This window comes from Silurus aristotelis, assembly GCF_946808225.1.
Source record: "Silurus aristotelis genome assembly, chromosome: 11".
NCBI classification, from domain to species: Eukaryota; Metazoa; Chordata; class Actinopteri; order Siluriformes; family Siluridae; genus Silurus; species Silurus aristotelis.
The window spans coordinates 2859343-2879624 of NC_139584.1; the positions used below are offsets into that span (position 1 = coordinate 2859343).

A 20282-nucleotide genomic window follows, 5' to 3' on the forward strand; every position below is an offset into this window, starting at 1 on the left:
ATCCGATCGAAAAATGGTGCTGTGATGTAAAAGCAATTCGCATTTTCTATATCATAAAGACTTTATTTTTCTATAACTATAAAAGGAGTCTCCATTGTTAGAACGTTCGAGTTTCGAGAACGGTTCGAGTCGAAGTTGCGACTTCGCTTGTACTCGTTTGTACGACTCTGTAATCTTGTCAAACAATAGTCGCTTTCCCGTTTACACCTCGACATCAAAACACTAATGAGTGCCACTTCTTAGTGTCAAATATATTAACAGACATTTCGATTGTTAAATCTATAACATCGATTGTGCGGTTGAAGTGTTGCGTCACTCGTCACAGTTAGCTTGGTTTGGTTTGTTGCTAACAAAAGTCAAACAAAGAGAGTCCTAACCCACACTTGGTTTTTATTTACATTTTTTATTTGATTTTAACCAATTAGCGAGATGAAAATGATGGAAAACGAGATCGTTCAAAACCCGCAAATGATCTCGCCAGTGGCGGGCCGTGTATTTGGTACCTGGGCCTTCAGTGGGGACGTACCCGACTTAATCCACCTCTTAATACCACCGCTATCACGTAGCAAATATAAAAACTATCAACACAATACAAAACGCAATATAACAACACGTGGCATTACAGAGAGAGAGAGAGAGAGAGAGACATTTCACATATGGAGGTAAAAACCATTTTACCAAAGTAAAAAACCCAGTTAAGACTCCAAACCTCTACACTACAACCACATCTGTGCACCTACAACATCTGGAGCAGTTCAGAATCAATATTTGTCTAATAACATGACAAAAACATAAAATATTTTAATAAAATACAACCTACTCACCAGAGATAAAGACTTTTCACCGCTCCTCAGAGGCAGTAATCCAGTGGTACCGCTCGTATTCACTGGTCTGGAAGTGGAGAACAAACCCTTTCTCGGGCTGAGACACGCTAGCTAGCTTCAGGGTTGGACCTTCTCACGATGTCTAGCTTTTCTTCAAAATGTATTTTTAAGTATGTCCGAGGCCAAATCAATTTCTCTTCCTCCGTAGGCATAAAAAAGTCTAACTCTGATGTAATAATGTGTGCAGAGCTACACACGTGTTTTACCAGTCGCACTCGGCTGTAACAGTTTCACTCTGACCAACCAATCAGAGGACGGAAAAATGCTGACTCTATTCTGTGAGGAGAATATTAAATCTGATTGGTTAAAGAAACAGCTATTTATTAAGGAGACTGTGGTAAAAAGTCCAGCAGTACTGACTCTGAAGGCTCTGGGCAGATTAGATTGACATGCAGCACATAGAGGCTGAAATCTGATTGGACAAAAATCGAACGTCCACATACACGTACTGGAAGCAGTGCAGCCGAGAGAAACGCTACGACATGAAGAGAAAAACCGTTGGGAATAAATTTATACAATTTTATGGAACAAATATTAGAATTAAGGTTGGAAATGTAGGTCTTCTGATAGTGTTTATGTCAGCAGATTTGCTGTCCCTGACAGCCCACCACTGGATCTTGCAAAAAGCGAGCTTATGAAGTATAGGGTTTTCCGCTATATAAATACTGATTTTACACCTTTCTCTGTAGCATGATACTGGTGAGGAAACAAAAGTGTGCTAAGGGACTCAGGGAAAAGTAAGAGCTCCTAAGGACCCAGACCTTGTATTGCAAATGTTCAACCACATTAAATGTTTATTACATTTATTACAAAATCTCAAATTAAAATCTGAAATCGTTTAAATCTCATGCCCCCAGTTTATCGCTGAATTGTATTTGCCACATAACTCATTTGTTTGGCTGATTTTCCCGGGCTCTCGTGAAAGACTAAAGATAGCAAGATAGACCAAAAAACTTAAAGCGAATTGTTTTTGTTATTAAGTTTTATGTTGACATAATGATATTTATTAATAAAAATATAATAATTATTTATAAAATGTAGTAAAATGTATCTGTATACATAAAATAGCATTTCTGGGGTGGCGTCCGTTTATCGCGGGCGGTTTTGGAACGTAATTACCGCGATAAATGGGGGATTACTGTATTGAAGTACAAATTATTAGTGTTGTGTAACAGAAATCAACAAGAAATCAATCGGTTATTTTCCTATTTTTCGACTAATCAGATTTGAGGATCCTGTGGCACTTCCGTAAATGACATTAAATGTTACGTTTGGCCTAAACGTGATTAAATTATGAGTGTAATTGTGAGGGTAAAAGTGGGGTAAGAAAAATACAGCTTTTATATATATTTTAAATATTTAGCTTTTTGTTCGAAAATCAAACGTCTTTCGCAGATACTTGATTTGTTCTAAATTGCTGACACTGATTTTGTTTTGAGTACTTCTGGGACCTTAAAAGTTCTGTGGAGTGTCACAACAGGGGTTTTCTTTCAGAAATAGATTCAGGTGAAACCTGTTTTTAAATCTAGAACAGTTAAAGATCAACCCCTGAGGAATACCCCTCACAGCTGTCTGTCTGTTTGTAGCCTTTGTGTTCAAGATCAACTGATTACCATAATATTATGAAATAAAAAAAATATTTGTAGACAGCTGACCATAAGATTGCTAGGTTCATTTCAAACATCTCATTTCACATTTAGTCTCCATTTGCTGATATAATAACCTCCAGTCTTCTCGGAACATGTTAGACTAGAGCAAACCAGATCCTTAAGGAGCTGGTTTTGTGCTCAGGGGGATTGTAATGCCGGAACAGGTTTGGGTCTCTTTTAAAGCAAAAATATAATGCTAGCACCTCGTCCTATACAATTGTGTGCCTCCAACTTTGTGCTAACAGTTTGAGGAGGAGAAGGGTCAGGTGAAAAAGACAGGTGACCAAAAAAATAAAAAAACCCTTTGTTTATATAGTGCACTTTTATGTACATGAGGTGTACCTGAGGTGAGAAGGCCTGGGGTGCATCCAGACTGAAAAATTATAGCAGGAGATCTTCCACTCCAACCCATGTTAAGAATATCTTTATTGCATATACAGCATTTTGGCAGACGCCCTTATTCAGAGCGACTTACAACTGAGCAGGGGAGGGTTAAGGGCCTTACTCAAGGGCCCAGCAGGGGCAGCTTGGTGGTTTGAACTTGTGACCTTCCGATCCAAAGTCCAATGCTTTAACCACTAAGCTACCACCTCCTTCATGGAACCGACTTGGAACCGGCTGAAATAGTCAGGTGTCCCAATACTTTTAGGCGTAGTAAAGATAGGATCTGATAGAGAAATGGAGAAATGCAAAAAAAAAAAAAAAGTAAAATTAAATATTTAACATCGTCAAATAAAGCACGAGCAGGGTCAGAGTTCAGGTAAAGAAAAATCGTCTTTACATAATGCAACGTGTTTATGAGGTAAACTGCCTGGATTTTGTATGTCGTTCTGACATTTCTTTCTGTATACATATTTTCTTTTTTTCTCCTTAATGTATATACCGTACCTAGAAGTTTCTGTCACAAATTACAAACCCATTCCGATTCTGATTTGTATGTTTGGATTGGGTTCTGAAAGGGTGTATAATTATATTTTTGGTGACATTTGTCTTTTCTGCTTACATGCCGAGTTCAGTCTATAAGGGCAGGAGATTATCTTATAAACAAAAATGGTTTAAAAATAAAAGTGGTGAACCGTCTGACTCTCCTGCTGTGTCTGATGCCGACATTTTGCCTTCCCGCCTCGTTCACGGCAGCTTTCTGGAGCACTATTTTTGGAAATTCGCAGCCAGGCGTAATCAGGTCAGTGGTTAAGGCTCCGGGTTACTGATTGGATGGTTTGGGGGTTCAATTCATTTACATTTTTTGGCAGACGCCCTTTTCCAGTGCAAGTTATAGTTATTTCAATTGAGTGTTGAGAGCCTTTCTTAAGGGCCCAGCATTAGCAGCTTAATGGTGCTGGGATTTGAACTCATAACCTTCCGTTTAGAAGATCAACATCTTATCCACTGAGCCACCAATTCCTTAGGAGACTCGCCAAGCTGCCTCTGATTGGTTCCTTCAGCAATCATGTGTCATAGCTGACCACGTGTTCTGACCCCAGACTCCTAATATCACTGGGATAGACGAAGAAAGAATTTCACTGTGCTTTAATGTATATATGACAACCTTCTCCTTTCCTTCAATACAGTAACACAAAAAGTATTTCACAATTTTTACTGCACTACTGGTAGACGATGTGTTTTTACTTTTTTGAGGTGATGGTAGTGATCTGGGTTACAATTTTTATAAAACAGTGAACAGGCCAGGTGTGGACCATCTCTGATCCAACGGATGTGTGACCCCGATTACCATTTAAACAATAGTATCAACAACCATTTGGGCCATTTCTCAAGACCCAACAAGCAGGAAGAACAGGCTAAAATTTGTCCCGCGTTCTTTTTGACTCCAAACAACCTGAAGCACTTCAGCTATTATGTCATTGCAACGCTTTAATAAACTACTTCTACCAAATTCTCATCATTTATACAGCAAATCCTCCGAAAATTACAATAGTAGTGATTACACACATTTATAAACCACTGAATAAATCAACACATTTCGACTCGCCATAAGTGAGAAATTAACGGTATAAGAAGAGCATTTCTAATACAGAGAATAGAACTCGTATCCAGTGTCGGTGCCACGAGCGGGCCCTGGGGGGGCGTGGCCCCGCCACTTGAATCACTGTGCCCTCTTCTCAAAATAATAACGAACTAAATAATAAAAACTAATTTTTTTTTTATTTCATCATACCATGAATACTGGTTGAATAATGGAGTATAATTAAAAAAATTACCAACCCATAATGCAGTGCTAATAGCCAATTACATACACGCTGCCACTACGTCAGTAACGTATCAGTAGCTAAATGGTCAGTGAAATCGTTATTCTAAAGTTTGTCTAAAACATTTACCATTTACTGTTTTAATTAAAAAATGAACAATGGATTTAAGAAAATGGTTTGTCTTGTTCTTCAGAAAAAGCCTTTTTGCTTTAGTAGCTACATTTGGGTTCTTGCTGGTGGTTAATTTGCATGTGTTTTTCGTGTCTTGCACTTTATTTTATGTTCATTGAAGTATAATAATTATAATAAAAGTTATAGTATGTGAACGAGTTAAACATGAGGCCCCCTCATCCTGTATTCTCTGGCAATACATTCTTTATTCAAGCCGAGTATCGTGAAACGTGGTACGATCCGAGAGATTCGCACCAATAACAGAAAGCTGATTGGCTGTTGCATGTGGGTCTCATTTGTACAGCGAATTTCATTCGGACCGGCGAAAGAAAGAAAAACACCACGGAAACACGCTAAAGTGCTATGGGAGCATTTCAAGACATTTAAAATTATTTAGACCAAGAACAGCGAATTTAAGACTTAAATTTCTTTAATTTTTTTTTTTTTTTTCATAAAAAAAATAGGGGGACCAAATACTGGAATTAATGTATTCATTATAATTTTAGCTGTCACTTATGATCAGTCCGGTTATTAAGAGCACTATCTATTAACGTCTAAACGAATGCCACGCTCGGAAGCCGTATTTCTAAACGCAATCTCGTGAATGAATGATGTACACTTTCGAAGTGTTGCACCGGAAATTATTTTACAAAAGAAAGAAAAAATTCCACACAAACTTTTATTATTATTTTGTTATAATACAACACACAATTCTTGCTTCTTAATAACAAGACGAGCACCGATTACTGTCTAAACCTTAAAAATGTAGAACAGTATAATGATTGATTAATAACTATATAATACACTGATTAATTCATTATATAATGCCTGGAGCGCTGATCAAATCTTTATTTTAATCCCAGCAGCCATCATGCTGTTTGTTTACAAAGTGATTAACAGCATTTGTTTATTTTAATGTAAAATGTCTAACAGTCACTACAATAATCGAAAAAATTTATATATAAATATATATAAAGTCCTGGCTGATTATCTGTCCTTGCTGGCACGCAGGTCTGTTGAATGTGGGTCGTGTTGAATGGTCTGATGAAGCATGAGAGCCAGGAGACCCGCACGGTTCGTCATTGCTATCCGCATGTTACGCTCCTGTTCGAACAACTCGTCCAACTTGTACCACTGGGAAACAGAGACAGGAGCAGAGTGCGGGTGTGAATTCATGGATTCGGTTTGCTTATTAGACATACATCTAGAGGCAGCATATTATTAAAACCAAACACCGATACAACTAACCACTCGGACTCTTTCCAGGTCCACCTCGGCCCGGCGGAGTTTCTCCCAACAGTAGTGTTTGTTACATTTGCGCTTCGACACACGGCAGTACTCCCCCGTGGGCTCGAAGACGTCGCGCACCAAAGGACATCCGCACACTTCATCTGCTGGGACCTACGGTAAACAAATTAGATTGTTTGGTTGCATTCGCTTAAAATGGCAACGGTACATCACGGCTGTCAAACACAAGGCCCGCCCTTGTTTTGTGTGCGCCGCGAGAACTTCAAATGCTTCGAGATAGTCGTAAATAAGGTCTACGCCAATTTAAAGCGCACATGAACTACATCTACAACTATGTGAAGTGCCGTCCCGCCGCTAGGGGGCAGTGTTTCCCCTTTTTTTTTTTTCTTTTTTTTTTTTTTTTTTTTACAAGCACAGATTACAAACATCAACAATCAATCTATTATGTATAAAAGTTTGCAGAAACCAGACTATAGGATCCATATCTTTTTTACACACATCTCATTCCACTTTGAGTCTCCATTCGCTCGTTTAAAAAATTCATCGCAAAGGTGTTCAATAGGGTTTTTGTAGGCTCTGTAGCAGAAGATCTTCCACTCCAACTCATATAAAGCAGATCTTCATGGAGCTGGATTTGTGCACAGGGGCATTGAGATGCTGAAAGTTTGGGAAAGAACCAAATATGGCTGGAAAAGTCAGGTGTCCCAATACTTTTGTCTCTGTAGGGTAGTTTAAGAGAGTACGTTCAGATGAATTAGTAAAAAAAAAAAGCGTGGGAAAAAAAAATCCTACCTTTGGATCTCGGGAATGCTCAGGACAGAGAACCTGAAGTCTTTTGCAGTAGGTTTTGCTTTGAGGATTGTATACATCGCAGAACAACCTCGTTGCACTAAAGGAGGAAAAAAGTAGTAATGTTTATATCTAAAATCATTGATGTGTGTGTATATATATATATATATCAGGGACAGTAAGATTCAGCGATTTTAACAATAGACACCATAAACAATGGCATTTGGTGTATAATTAAAAGTTAAAAATCTTTAGAATTCCTTCAAAATCGTTAATTCGGTTTACTCACCCTTCTATGCGTGTGGGATACATCGATCCGAAAGATGTCTGACTCTCGTACTGTTGCAAGACAGGAAATTATTTCACGATCATATAAAAACATATATAAACGCACGTACAGAAAAGCAAATTGGCTCACCTTGGAATAACATCTCTCCATGTGACGTAGCGCCACCTTGGGGTTGACCGGGTGACTGCAGGAGACGCAGAAAATCTGAAGGTCTGTGTCGTCGTCTCCTTCGTTCACCTGTAGGGGCGACAGAGAGAGAGAGGGAGCTCAGAGAATGGTGTGACGCACATATCGAAGAGATGCGTGCGACCGTTGCTGCGGCGTGTTACCTCTTCGTCGTGTTGCACGACCTGCTGCTTTGCCTTAGCGATGATGCCCTCCAGCTCATGGAAACGTTTCTCCATATCCGTGAGCCGTGTCCGGGCTAGCTGCTGCTCGCGCCGGATGCGTTCCAGAAGCTTCTTTCCCTGCTCCTCGGCAATGCAGGGGCTCTGCTGCCACTGCTGGATACGCTGAGGGAGGATCTCATAGATCCGGCTGAACAGAACAGCTAGTTATATTAGCATCGGTTAGAAGGCACGTTAACGATTAGGAGCACTCGGCGTGCTATTCTCGGCTCTTACTTGGCGGCGAGCTTCATGCCGCAGTCATCGGAGCAGTACTTGGAGTTGAGACGTGCGGCTTCAACGCATCCCGGCCCGAGACACTGTCTGACTTCACTGCTGTCTCGAGCTTCGGTCTTCTCGCTGTGCCTCACCTTGTCCCTGTGCTTCTGCTTCGGCTTGTGTTTACGGGGTTTATTCTCCTCTTTCTGATCAAAGAAAACAATTCTGAAATCTGATTGGTCACAAAGTGTTTAGGGTTTATATTAAAATCACGTGATATCGTTTCTATAGTAACAACTATTTTGGGAATTTTTTTTTAGGTAGGTTGAAATTCTTAATTAAAACGCCAAATGAACCAAAACTGTGAATATATAAAGCGAGAGAAAAAAAAGTTGAAATAAAGAGGGAAAAGGCTGCAATCGTCTGGAAAATGTGCAAGCTCGGCACATAGCTTCTCTGCTGTGCAGGCATTTGTGTGGGCAAATAACCTTTTTCTCCGATCGCTTCTCTCTCCTCTTCACGTGCTTGACCTTCACGGCTCTCTTTCGCATGGTGGGATCGAGGTACGCTCCGTCTTCTTCGTCGCTGTTCCATCCCTGGCAGAGAAAAAACGCACACGTCTTTCATAAGATTTATAGCATTTGGCTGTAGATTCCCTTCTCCGGCATAGACCTCGCTGGCTAATGTCTGCAGAGCTTCGCTAATCAGTGAACCAGACGCACGGTCTAGCGATGTGGAGCTTCGGGAATTTCTTTTCTAAGGAGAAGATCCGGACAATTTCGCATATCGAGGGAGTGAAAGAATGGATTCAATTGTGAATAAATAAATTGAATGAATCAATAAGTAGAACATATCTATGGAAAGTTACATATTAAACACACACACACACACACACACACACACACACACACACATCTGTGTTACCCAAATGGTGTCTAACAAATGTAAACTATTTTATTTAATTAATTTAATTTATGCATATTTATGCACATTTATGCAAATCTCTTCAAAAATGTAACTGTCGTTCACAGAAATTGGTTGGAACCGGACCGTTACACCCCGAGCGTGGTGTGATGAGGCGTGTGAACGTGACGTACGTGGTCTGCGTATTTGCCGGAGCAGTACTGCTGGTAGAGCTCCAGCTCGTTCTCGCTGTACTCGTCGGACAGAGGGTAGTCGGACTGGAAACGTTCTTGGCCTTTAGACATGGACATCTCCTCTTCCTTCACCCGCAGCATTTTCTACAGCGCAAGAATCATGACGATCAGAAACTACGTCGTTTCACAGCTTGCTTCAGAGCTTCACATCTCGTTTACATATCCGTTTTTCATTCCAAGAAGAAAGAAAGGCTCATCTTAAATATCTTATGGTATGATCTTGAGCTTGATTTTAGTCACAGGGGAAATTCACCTAATAGACAGATGGGAAAGTGAACGTCTGAGACACTCACCCTGGCGCGCACTTCACACTGCCTGAGTCGGCACTTCTGCCTGATCTTGTTTGGGCCGCCGAACTTCTTCATGTCCTTGCAGAAATCACACTGAGCGCAGTCCTCGGTGCGCAGGCAAGGCTCGCACTCCCCGCACATGCGCGCCGAGCGCTTAATCTGCAGGGGAAAAACAAGGAAACGTATCATTTATAAGGAAAAATCGTCTGATCGTCTTCACGGGTGACGTGAGGCGGCGTCGGTTTACCCGCGACCCTCGGCGGCGATCGTTCTTAAAATCGAACTCCGTCTCCATCTCGTCTCCGTCTGACTCTCGCTCACGGCTTTTCTTGGCGCGATGTTTCATCTCTAAAGCCTCGTCCTTAACTAGGAAAGAGAGCAAACTCTGTTCAGCAAAGCAAAAAAAAAAAAAAATGGAGGATAAAGAAGAAGAAGAAGCAGCAGAAGAAGAAGCAGAAAAAAAAAAAAAAAAAAGCAGCAAAGCAAGCTCCTTTCTGTTACGCCAAGATGCAAAAGTCTGAAATGAGCTCGGCCAAGTGATACTCACTGCGACATTTCTCACAGTACCACACCCTAATGGATTTTGCCATCTTCTCCGATATATTAATGCAGTCGCCATGAAACCACTCATTGCAGTTGTCACAACCGCTGTATGGTAAAACAGTGAATCACAAAATAGTGCGTTATGAGCATCGCAACAGCTGCTTAACATGCTACTCTGACGCTGAGGATCGGTACCGGAGCCAATACCGGCCCGAAACAGTGGATAGCGATCGGAGTGAATTTTCAACCGATCGACTTTTCACACAGTACCAGATCATACACACATCAGCCAGAACATTAAAACCACCTACGTAGTGTTGTGTTCTGCTTGTGCCACCAAACCAGCGCCGAGGCCTGGACTTCACAAGACTTCATTTCAAGGTGCGATTAATCTGCACCGATGGGCAAAATCAATACAGATAGTTTTTCCTGTCGTTACAAGAGCGGCCTCTAGAGGTGAATCACTGACACCACATGCTGTTTTTTTTTTTTTTTTTTTTTAAAGGCCCATTATTTATAATTTATTCATATGATTAACATATTCTAATTATTTGTTCGATTCACCCACCAACCATATGCATATGTAAGTAAATGTTTTGATTTCAATAGACTAATCTAGGATTAGGAAGGCAAAATAAATATCAATAAAATCTCCACAATAGCACTGCTAGTCACTCCGGACCATGTTTTCTGTTTTCCGACCCGGTCCCTATTAAAGAAAGGAAAAATTATGTGGCCCTCACAAAAAAAGATTTGAGGACCCCTGACCTAGACATTACAATTTGTCCCTTGACTCACATCCTTGCCCATTTTTTCCCCTCTTACAACGCACCAACTCCGACTGTATACTTGCTGATTAAAACAATCCCACTGACACGTAATATTAGAACAACGTAATTCACGTCACCTGTTGGTTGTTTTAATGTGATGGCTGAGGAAATTTACATGACCCCAAATTGTTTTGCATATTTCTTGACTTCCAATCCAGTGCCAGTGTCATATTACAGATAAACCGGCGTCCACATGTCCATAACCTGGATATAGAAAGTAAAGTTTAGTTTCAACATCTTACATCATGAAGCAGTTGATGTCTGGTTTGCGACAGATGCAGTAAACGGGAGCGTTGTCCTGGTTTGTACTCATCTCAGGTCCTGAATGGTGGTCAAACTCTGAAGTCTCACTATCCTGGGGGAAGAAAAGATCAGGAGATTAGAGAAAGATCTACAAAAAAATAATAATAATAATAATAAAAAAATGTAAATGTTGCACAGAAAAACCAACATTCAACTTGGAGTCTTTTATGTTTTTTGACAAGACACGTGCATGTTCCTTTTGTTTCCATGCAACAAACTCAATCATGTAACGTTATGAAGATTTACTTTGACCAAACGATTCTGTAAATGTACAGAACTTCATCATGATGAACAGATTCACACACTTTCAGCATCCGGACACTTCGTTTCTCCAAACATTCATCTGAAACACTTTGCTGTGCCGTTTATAAAACTCTCCAAAGATGTTCTTTTCTAGGGGGAGATTTCTTCCTTGTGATCCACTTCATCCCAGAGCAGTTTAACAGGATTTAAGTGCAGTGACTGGGCAGGACGTTCCATGATAGATTTCACTCCAGACGACTGTCTGCTCTCTAAATAATGCTCGGAACTCGGACGTACGCTTCGGCTCATCGTCTTGTCGTATGGTGAAGTCGGTTCTGATGAACCGCAGTCTGGGATTTATAGCCATGTTGGTTCACTTTTACATTCCGGCTTCCAAAACATTAATCTTCTACCTCCATGTGTGTCTGTGGGGGTGAGGGAGTCTGATCACATCTTTACTCCTGTTCTCCATCTTACACAAGTTCTTCAGTTGGAGACATACATGTCCCATTTGGACTCCACAGAACTTTTCTTCCACTCGTTCACTGCCCAATATTTGTGGGTTTTTTTTTTTTTTCTTTTACCGAGTTTGCATAGAAACGACAGGAACCTGCATGTGTGTGACAAATTATTAAGACTGGGTGTTTTTAAGCTCTGTATATGATACTGTTTTATTTATTGTATACTTTTTACTGCATTTTCGTGCTGAGACACGATAGAAATGAAAGTAAATGCTATAATTTTGTACTGTTTTTTAAATGCTGGTTTGTTGCTTTGCTTCATGTTCAAACCCCGAGGTACATAAAGTTGATTGTAAATACTTCATATATTTGCTATATCACACGATTAATAAAACATTAGGCATAAAACGCTACTATATAAAAAATAAATATATATAATTTATCGTATTTGTCACGTAAACGTTGCAGCATTGAGGGTCATTGTCTTGTTTTTTTTTTTTTATTATTACTAAACCGCTACTCACCATTTCTACATTAATAAAAGTTTAAAATCCAGAAAAAAAAGAAAGTAAATAAAAGGCTTAAAGTGCAATACCAAATTTTAAAAAGAAGTATTTGTGCAGTATCACCCAGGCCTCATTCCATTGTGTTTACACAACAGATCGGTAAGAAAATAATCCGCCTACTTCCGTTTCCGGGATAGTTTTTCTTCTTCTTCTTCGCTTTGCTCGGCGTTATCCGATAGCGCACTACCGCCACCTACTGGATGCTTCCTAATAGCGGATACACTACTAGATCTACTAGGTCTGTGTTTTATTGGTTTTAGAACTTGCGCCTGAATTATTGTATTATTTCTATTGAATTTGATAGCAATTTTGATGTCTGACTGTTTTTCTTTAAGGCTCTGAAGCTTTAACCTGTTTAAAACTGAAACACTAACTATAATATTTTCTACACACATACAAAATATGGCTCATAAGTAATATGTAAACAATACTGTTATAATGTTATAATCAGGCATAACAATATGATCGCCTGTCTAATATTGTGTTGGTCCCCTTTTGCTGCCAGTCGGGACCCCTCGATCATCAACACCATGAACTTCTTCAGCAGTTTGCGCTACAGGAGCTCATCGGTTGGATCGGACCACATGGAGCCTCGGCCACACACGACACTGTCGCCGATTCCCCCACTGTTCCTTTCTTTGGAGCACTTTTGATGAATACTGACCACTGCAGACCAGGAATATCCTACAAGAGCTGCAGTTTTGAAGATGCTCTGACCCTAGACACAATTTGTCATACTCACTCACTGATGCTTGCCCATTTTTCCTGCTTCTAACATCAATTTTGACAAAATGTTCACTTTCTTCCTAATAAATATATCCACCCACTAACAGGTGCTATGATGAAGAGATCATAATGTTATAGTGTCATCTAGGATCTAAAGAGACGTGAAGCTACTGTTGGATTTGGACTGTAATTTATATCCACAGTCTGCTACAATGACTTTAGACTGCAGGCTGCATGAACAGTTCTGCATTTCGGCACCTTTCACTGAACAGCGCACCTTAACAATGAAGGAACTGTAATGAATGGACATTTCGGTGATGAGGATGATGTTCTTTTGAGTCTGGTTCCTCTGAAGGTTTCTTCCTCGTGCCATTTTAGGAAGGATTTCCTTCACCTCCATCACCACTGACTCACTCATAGGGACAAATTTATAGGTACTAACATTAATTTCTATTTTTGAACCTTTTTATCTGTAAAGCTGATTGGATACAATGTTCATTGGTGAAATAGTTTGTAAAAGATTTGAGGAATATTATTAGAACATTTTAAATGATCCCCATTTTCTCTGACTTTGTTTTGGAATTTTCAGACACTGGAATCATGTTTTATATTTTTTATTTATTTTAAACAGATTGCAGGCATAAACACAAACAAAATCCTACTTTCTATAGAAGAAAACCGAACATTCAGGTCGGGTTTTTCATCATATGATGAAGTTTGCAGAACATAAAGTGATTCTATACGCCGAAAACCTTTGGAACACATCCATAAACAACAGGAGAAGAGCTGCTCGTTTCCACTGAGGATTCTCCAAAACAAAAAAAAGAGAGGAAAAAAAATCATCTCAGCTCTGATGATGCAGGTTTTATCTCAGGTTTGATGCCACGGTTCCTCTTGTCTCTTTGGGGAGATTTATTTCAGACATTCCTTTAGCACGGCGACGATTTCATCCAAAATGTCGTCTCTGTTCTCTTTTGTAACCTGTGAGGTTTAAGATATAAAAGGAAGTAATATCAGACAACCGAACGTGGAGAAATTCATTGATAAAATACATCTGATTTATAAAATACTATACACTGTATGGACAAAAAACAAAAAGTAACACTCCAAATAAATAAAAACAGTTACACCCAAAATAAATTTTAAAAAGACACTTCAGATAAACAGCAAATAGAGTCGGTGATTTGCCTCTAGAGGCCGCTCTCGTACTGTGTACCGCAGCCCGGAAAAACCGATCGTCACGGGTTTTTGACGATAGTCGATAGTTCCAGCAATCAACTATCCGTTGTTTAATCTGCAAAACTAATGAATCGGTCAGCCTCTAATCCCATTCCACATTTAGTCTCCATTAGTTTGCAACAACTAATCGATAGGATCGATAATCGATGCATCGCAAGTCACCCGAGGCATTTTATATTAAACATAATAAAGAAAACTGGACCTGGAAGTTTACCTTTACACGTTTAAATGCTTGTTTTTAATTTTTGCACATTTAATTTATGCATATAATTATTTAATTATTACACAAAATTTAATTAATTATATATTCTAGTTGCAGCTCAAGTCTCCCCTTGCTGCTGTAATAAGCTCCACTCTTCTGAGAAATTGAGCTCGTTGAGATTTGTGGATATTTGTTCAGCCAAATAAGGTTGAAGCTCTACAGCAGAAGATCTTCCACTCCAACCCATGTAAAGCATCTCCTCATAGAGCTTTCTTTGTGCACTGGGACACTGGAATGTTTTCAGAGTCCAAGTAAAGGCGAATCTAATAAATAAGAACATCCAATACAATCGTGTTTGAGGGAACAGTTTGGGGAGGAGCCACACATGGTCTATCGACGCCAAGTCGGGCGTCCCAATACTTTTGACCACATTGACCGTGTGTGTGTGTGTGTGTGTGTGTGTGTAATAAGTGTAAGAAAAAAAATCTAACAGTAGAAATCAATGGAATGAGAAAAAAAAGAAAATTAAAAATAAAATATGCAGGATAAATATTAATATTTTATTATTATTAAGAATAAAAATTGCATGTGCATACCATAAAGACCTTGACGTCCTTCCTTGCTCGGATCTCCTCCACTAATCCCAGCGGTCTCCCTTTCGGAACAGGAATTGTCCCCAGGATGGTGCAGTCCGTGCTTTCCAGAGTCTGTCTCACCGCTCGGATAAACGCCTGGCTGAAGAGCTCCATCTTCCCGATCTCATCGATAACAAACAGCTTCCTGTTCCCGTCGCTCGCCTGTGAGACAGGAGATGCTACTGAATGAAAGTTCATCTGAGACGAGAGTGACATCGATGAAAGAGCATGCTCTTAAAATAAGCTCTATTCTTCTGGGAAGATGATCCACTAGATTTTGTGGAGATTTCTGTTGCTCATTCACCTTAAAAAAAAAAAAAAAAAATCAGGTGATGATAAGAGACCTGCATTAAAAATCACTCCGAAGGTGTTCAACAGGGTTTATAGGTCTATAGCAAGAGATCTTCCACTCCAACCCCATGCACGATGGAACAGGTTTGGGTCTCCTGGATGAAAAAAAAGACGGGAAAATGTAATGTACCTGCATCCAAAAATTTTTAGGGAAGAACCACATATGAAATAATGCTAAAGTCAGTTGTCCCAATACTTTTGCACATATGATGTTGAGGAGCTGGTTCCTGTTGCCAGGTGACCCACGCTGCATCTCTGTGAAATGTAGTGCACATCAAACGGAGCGTGTAAAAGCACGTGTATGGGAATCTTTTTGATGCTTACGTTTCTGAAAAGCGGCAGCGCGAGACTCTCGAACGAAGGCAGATCGACGACGTACTGCCCCACGGTGTATTCACGTCTGCCGGATGGGGCTGTGGATCTACAACGAGAGCGAGACCGAGCAAATCAGGAGCTGCTCCTCCAGGTCTACGGGTGGAAGGCTGTGAAATCGACATACCCGACTCTGGCCAGGATTCCTCTCTGGCCGTGTACTGTGACCACATCGAATCCCACCCTTCTCCCACTTTCCCTGACCTCCTCTGTGCAGAAGCCGTGGATGCTCACGCCTCTAGAGCTCAGGGAATCCCAGACCTTCTGGACTAGTGTGGTTTTCCCCACTCCTGTAGAAGAAAACAGCGTTTATAAACACATTATAACTTTTTCGGGAAATGCCCGAATCAATCAATCAATCAATCAATCCATCCATCCATCCATCCATCCATCCATCCATCCACCCACCCACCCACCCATCTATCTATCTATCTATCTATCTATCTATCTATCTATCTATCTATCTATCTATCTATCTATCTATCTATCTATCTGCCTTTCTATCTATCTATCTATCTATCTATCTATCTATCTATCTATCTATCTATCTGCCTTTCTATCTATCTATCTATCTATCTATCTATCTATCTATCTATCTATCTATCTATCTATCTGCCTTTCTATCTATCTATCTATCTATCTATCTATCTATCTATCTATCTATCTATCTATCTGCCTATCTATCTATCTATCTATCTATCTATCTATCTATCTATCTATCTATCTATCTATCTATCTATCTATCTGCCTTTCTTTCTATCTATCTATCTATCTATCTATCTATCTATCTATCTATCTATCTATCTATCTATCTATCTATAGTTATATTTCAGGTTATAAACAGCTCTTACATGCTTGTTTACATGCATTTGAAGTGTAGAAGCTCTAAATCTACTACTCTATTTATTAATATTACTGCATCTCCCTCAGAACAAGTTATTATTATTATCATTATTATTATTGAGTAAATACACGTACAGTATAAAAACATTCAGATAGAGAGCTGTTGACTTTATTCAATCGCACTGACTAATGTGTTTCCAAGAATGTGCACAAATAAAAAGCACAATTAGAATGACTATGAAACTACCTGGAGACCCTGTGAGGAAAACGTGTTTAATCATCATCAACTCGCTGTTTTCATACCGCACACATGCAGGAGACTCAGGAGTTCCACTTCCGGAGTCACAACTAGCGCGCATGCGCAGGTGAGTCTCTCGGCCCTGTGGGAATAGAAGAGTTTGGATTGAGAAAACTTTTTTCTTTTTTACACACAGACACACACACACACACACACACACACACACACACACACACACACACACACACTAGGGCGAAATGAATTTTTTTTTTTTATGTTTACAAATCTTTTTTTTTTTCGACTGCTCCCGCTAGAGGTCGCCAAAGCTCCACACTACTCTGTCCTCTACAGCTGCCTCTTTCAAACCAACTGCCTGCATGTCTTCCCCAAAAATAGCAAAAGTACACATATCCTTAACTTAAGTAGAAGTACAGTTATGTTTTAAAAGATTGGTAAAAGTTGAATTTCTGACTACACTTTCTTCTCAAGTTCAGGTAAAGAAGTTTAGGCTCTGACATGTTCTTAAGTAAAAAGTAGCCATTGCTACTACCTGTTTTAGTGTCTGGTAACTGAACCTCACATCATATTAATATTAGGGCTGTCAATCGATTAAAATATTCAATCGCGATCAATCGCATGATTGTCGTGAGTTAACCCAGGATTCATCGCAACTTAATCGCACATTTTTATCTGTTCTAAATCAGAGAATATTTGTTTTCGATGTGAATTGGTTGATTTAAAAGTGGGCAGAGAACGTTTGCTTTATTAAAAATGCACAGGGTTTTGTTGGTATTATGAGTGTATACAAATAAAAGTAGACTCTTTTACATATTTAAATGATGTATAGCTATTATCTGTACAATCGAAAAAAAGATCGGCGTTATGAGGGGAAAAAAATGCCACAAAACGCGCCAGTGCGTTTGTCGACCCCAGAGGGTTAATTGTGTGCATCATTGCGGATTTCAGTGCTGGTTGGAGACTTGGCGCATTAGTAAAACAAATCAAAACAAATGTTTACTGATTAATTTTTTTTTTTGGTACAGTTTTGAAAAATATATCTGAGTAAACAAAGGCCGTTGCGCTGAAGGTTTTAATTTCGCTATATTTATATTTATTTATTTATTTACAGTTTTTAATAAAAAAAAAAACAATGATACACCAGAGGTAGATTGAAAAAGCCGCGCAATGACAAGAAATAGGTTGATGGGCTGAAAACATTGCAATGAGTAGAAAAAACATTAATCATGTAACCAAATAGATTCAAACTATAGTAACGAGTCTGGTTTTAAAATGTAAGAAGTAGAGAGTACAGATAATTGTGTAAAAAAAAGTAAGTGAAAATAAAAAGTTGTCCGAAAAACAAATAGTGAAGTGAAGTATTGATACCAGAAAAATCTACTTAAGTACAGTAACAAAGTATTTGTATTTGGTTAATTTCCACCGCTGGTCTTCCCTCACCACATCCATAAACCTCCTCCTTGGTCTTCCTCTTTTCCTCCTTCCTGGTAGCTCCATCCTCAGAATCCCCCCCACTGATATACCCCATGTCCCTCCTCTGCACATGTCCAAACCATCTCAATCTCACCTCCCTCACCTTGTCTCCAAAACATCCTACATGCACTGTCCCTCTAATAAACTCATTTCTAATCCTGTCCATCGTCGTCCCTCCCAACGAACATCTCAACATCTTCAGCTCTGCTACCTCCAGCTCCACCTCCTGTCTTTTACTCAATGCCACTGTCTCTAATCCATACAACATCTCAGGTCTCACCACAGTCCTATAAACTTTCCCTTTCACTCTCACAGATACTCTTCTATCACAAACCACTCCTGCTATCACTCTTCTCCACCCACTCCACCCTGCCTGCACTCTTTTCTTCACTTCTCTAACACACCCTCCATTACTCTGCACTGTTGACCCCAGGTACCTGAACTCCTCCACCTTCTCCACCTCTTCTCCCTGCAACCGCACCCCTCCACTGCCCTCCCGCTCATTCACACACATGTACTCTGTCTTACTCCTACTGACTTTCATTCCCCTTCTCTCCAGCGTGTACCTCCACCTCTCCAGGATCTTCTCCACCTGCTCACTACTCTCACCACAAATCACAATATCATCCACAAACCTCATAATCCATGGAGACTCCTGTCTGACCTTGTCCATCAATTGTATACAATGTTATATCCTATATTGTAAATGTACATACACTACATTTCCAAAAGTATTGGGTCACCTGGCCGTAAGTACAGTATGGGATTTTTGAGCATTGCATTCCACATTTATTCCCAATTTACTTTTATAATTCCCTCCACTCTTTTGGAGTAGGTATTTGTGTTCATCAGCCACAAGGGTATTATTAAAGACAGGTACTGATGTCGGTGAGAAGACCTGGGGTGCAGTCTGCGTCCCAAAGGTGTTCAGTAGGGATGAGATCAGAGCTCTATAGCAGGCCACTCAAGATCTTTCTCTTCAAAGCATGTAAACCAGATCTTCAAGGAGCTCACTTTGTGCACAGGGGCATCACCATGCTGGAACAGGTTTGGGCTTTCCAAGTTTAAATAAATGCAAAATTTTATTAGAGCGAATCTAAAGACAATTGAATGATTTGTGGTGACAGTATAAGAACCACATATAGCAGAGAACATCAGGTGACCCAATACTTTTTAAAATATATTGTATATCATATAACATACATTTACTCTCTCTATGTATACTGTACACACATTGTGCACATATTCAAAATTGTTTTCATCTATACATTTTTCATCTGATTATTATTCATCTATTTATCTAAATAATTGCTTTTCTGTAGTCAGAGAGCTTCATACCTGAGCACCAGGTGCCTCTCGGGTGAATGAAACAAGGTCAAATACAAATTTAATACAAATAAGAAACACACCCATGGCATTTGAAAGAAACCCATATTCAGAGAAACTTGAAATTGTCTCATTTATACACTAAAAAGTTGAGGCCTTTGCTCAAGAGCCCACTAGTGGCAGCAGAGTGATGTCGGGATTTGAACTCACAACCTTTTAAATAGAAGTCCATCATCTTATCCACTCAGCTACCACTTCCGACCTTATTCCTCCTTGTTGTTATTGTTGAGCATGTACTCCTTGTTGTGTGTGGCGGTTCGGTATATGCAATAAAGTACAGTAAAGACACATCCTGCTGTAGTCGTCGTTCTTGCTGTTGTTCTTGATGTTTAATTTCAGACACGGGATCCGAATCTGGATCAGATATGTACGGCTAGATCTGATCTAGATCTGATTGCAAACCGTAGCTCATTTAAAACTATAAAGTTTTCGTTCCTGTTTTATTTATAGCAATGATCTGCTCATGGCATGATAGTGTGTGTGTATATGTTGTGTGTATACTGTGTGCATACTGTGTATATATATATATATATACTATATGCAGTGTCTTCATATGTGTGTTTA

At 39.7% G+C, this 20282-nt stretch overlaps 2 protein-coding genes across 5 annotated transcripts; both read right to left on the reverse strand.

The window, feature by feature from the left end:
- Positions 1-5576: 5576 nt before the first annotated feature.
- Positions 5577-12398, reverse strand: cxxc1a (CXXC finger protein 1a). Of its 3 annotated transcripts, none has more exons than XM_083554963.1 (14): positions 12265-12398; positions 10905-11017; positions 9837-9937; positions 9537-9655; positions 9293-9448; positions 8940-9083; positions 8331-8438; positions 7861-8048; positions 7567-7774; positions 7367-7474; positions 7238-7287; positions 6952-7048; positions 6160-6312; positions 5577-6045 (listed from the first exon to the last, which is right to left on the reverse strand). In XM_083554963.1, the coding sequence occupies exons 2-14, from the start codon at positions 10973-10975 to the stop codon at positions 5899-5901; spliced, it is 1650 nt and encodes a 549-aa protein (XP_083411089.1). In that variant the 5' UTR covers positions 10976-11017; positions 12265-12398; the 3' UTR covers positions 5577-5898. The 3 variants fall into 3 exon arrangements, with proteins under 3 accessions (XP_083411089.1, XP_083411088.1, XP_083411090.1); XM_083554962.1 differs by having other exon boundaries at positions 12194-12390; XM_083554964.1 differs by lacking the exon at positions 9837-9937 and having other exon boundaries at positions 12194-12369.
- Positions 12399-13564: 1166 nt separating this feature from the next.
- ntpcr (nucleoside-triphosphatase, cancer-related) lies at positions 13565-16983 on the reverse strand. 2 transcript variants are annotated; one of them, XR_014535842.1, is made up of 5 exons: positions 16851-16983; positions 15888-16050; positions 15713-15809; positions 14999-15341; positions 13565-13942 (listed from the first exon to the last, which is right to left on the reverse strand). XR_014535842.1 is itself a non-coding variant. In XM_083555084.1 (5 exons), the coding sequence occupies exons 1-5, from the start codon at positions 16960-16962 to the stop codon at positions 13874-13876; spliced, it is 642 nt and encodes a 213-aa protein (XP_083411210.1). In that variant the 5' UTR covers positions 16963-16983; the 3' UTR covers positions 13565-13873. The 2 variants fall into 2 exon arrangements, 1 of the variants encoding a protein (XP_083411210.1); XM_083555084.1 differs by having other exon boundaries at positions 14999-15199.
- Between the last annotated feature and the right edge of the window lie 3299 nt (positions 16984-20282).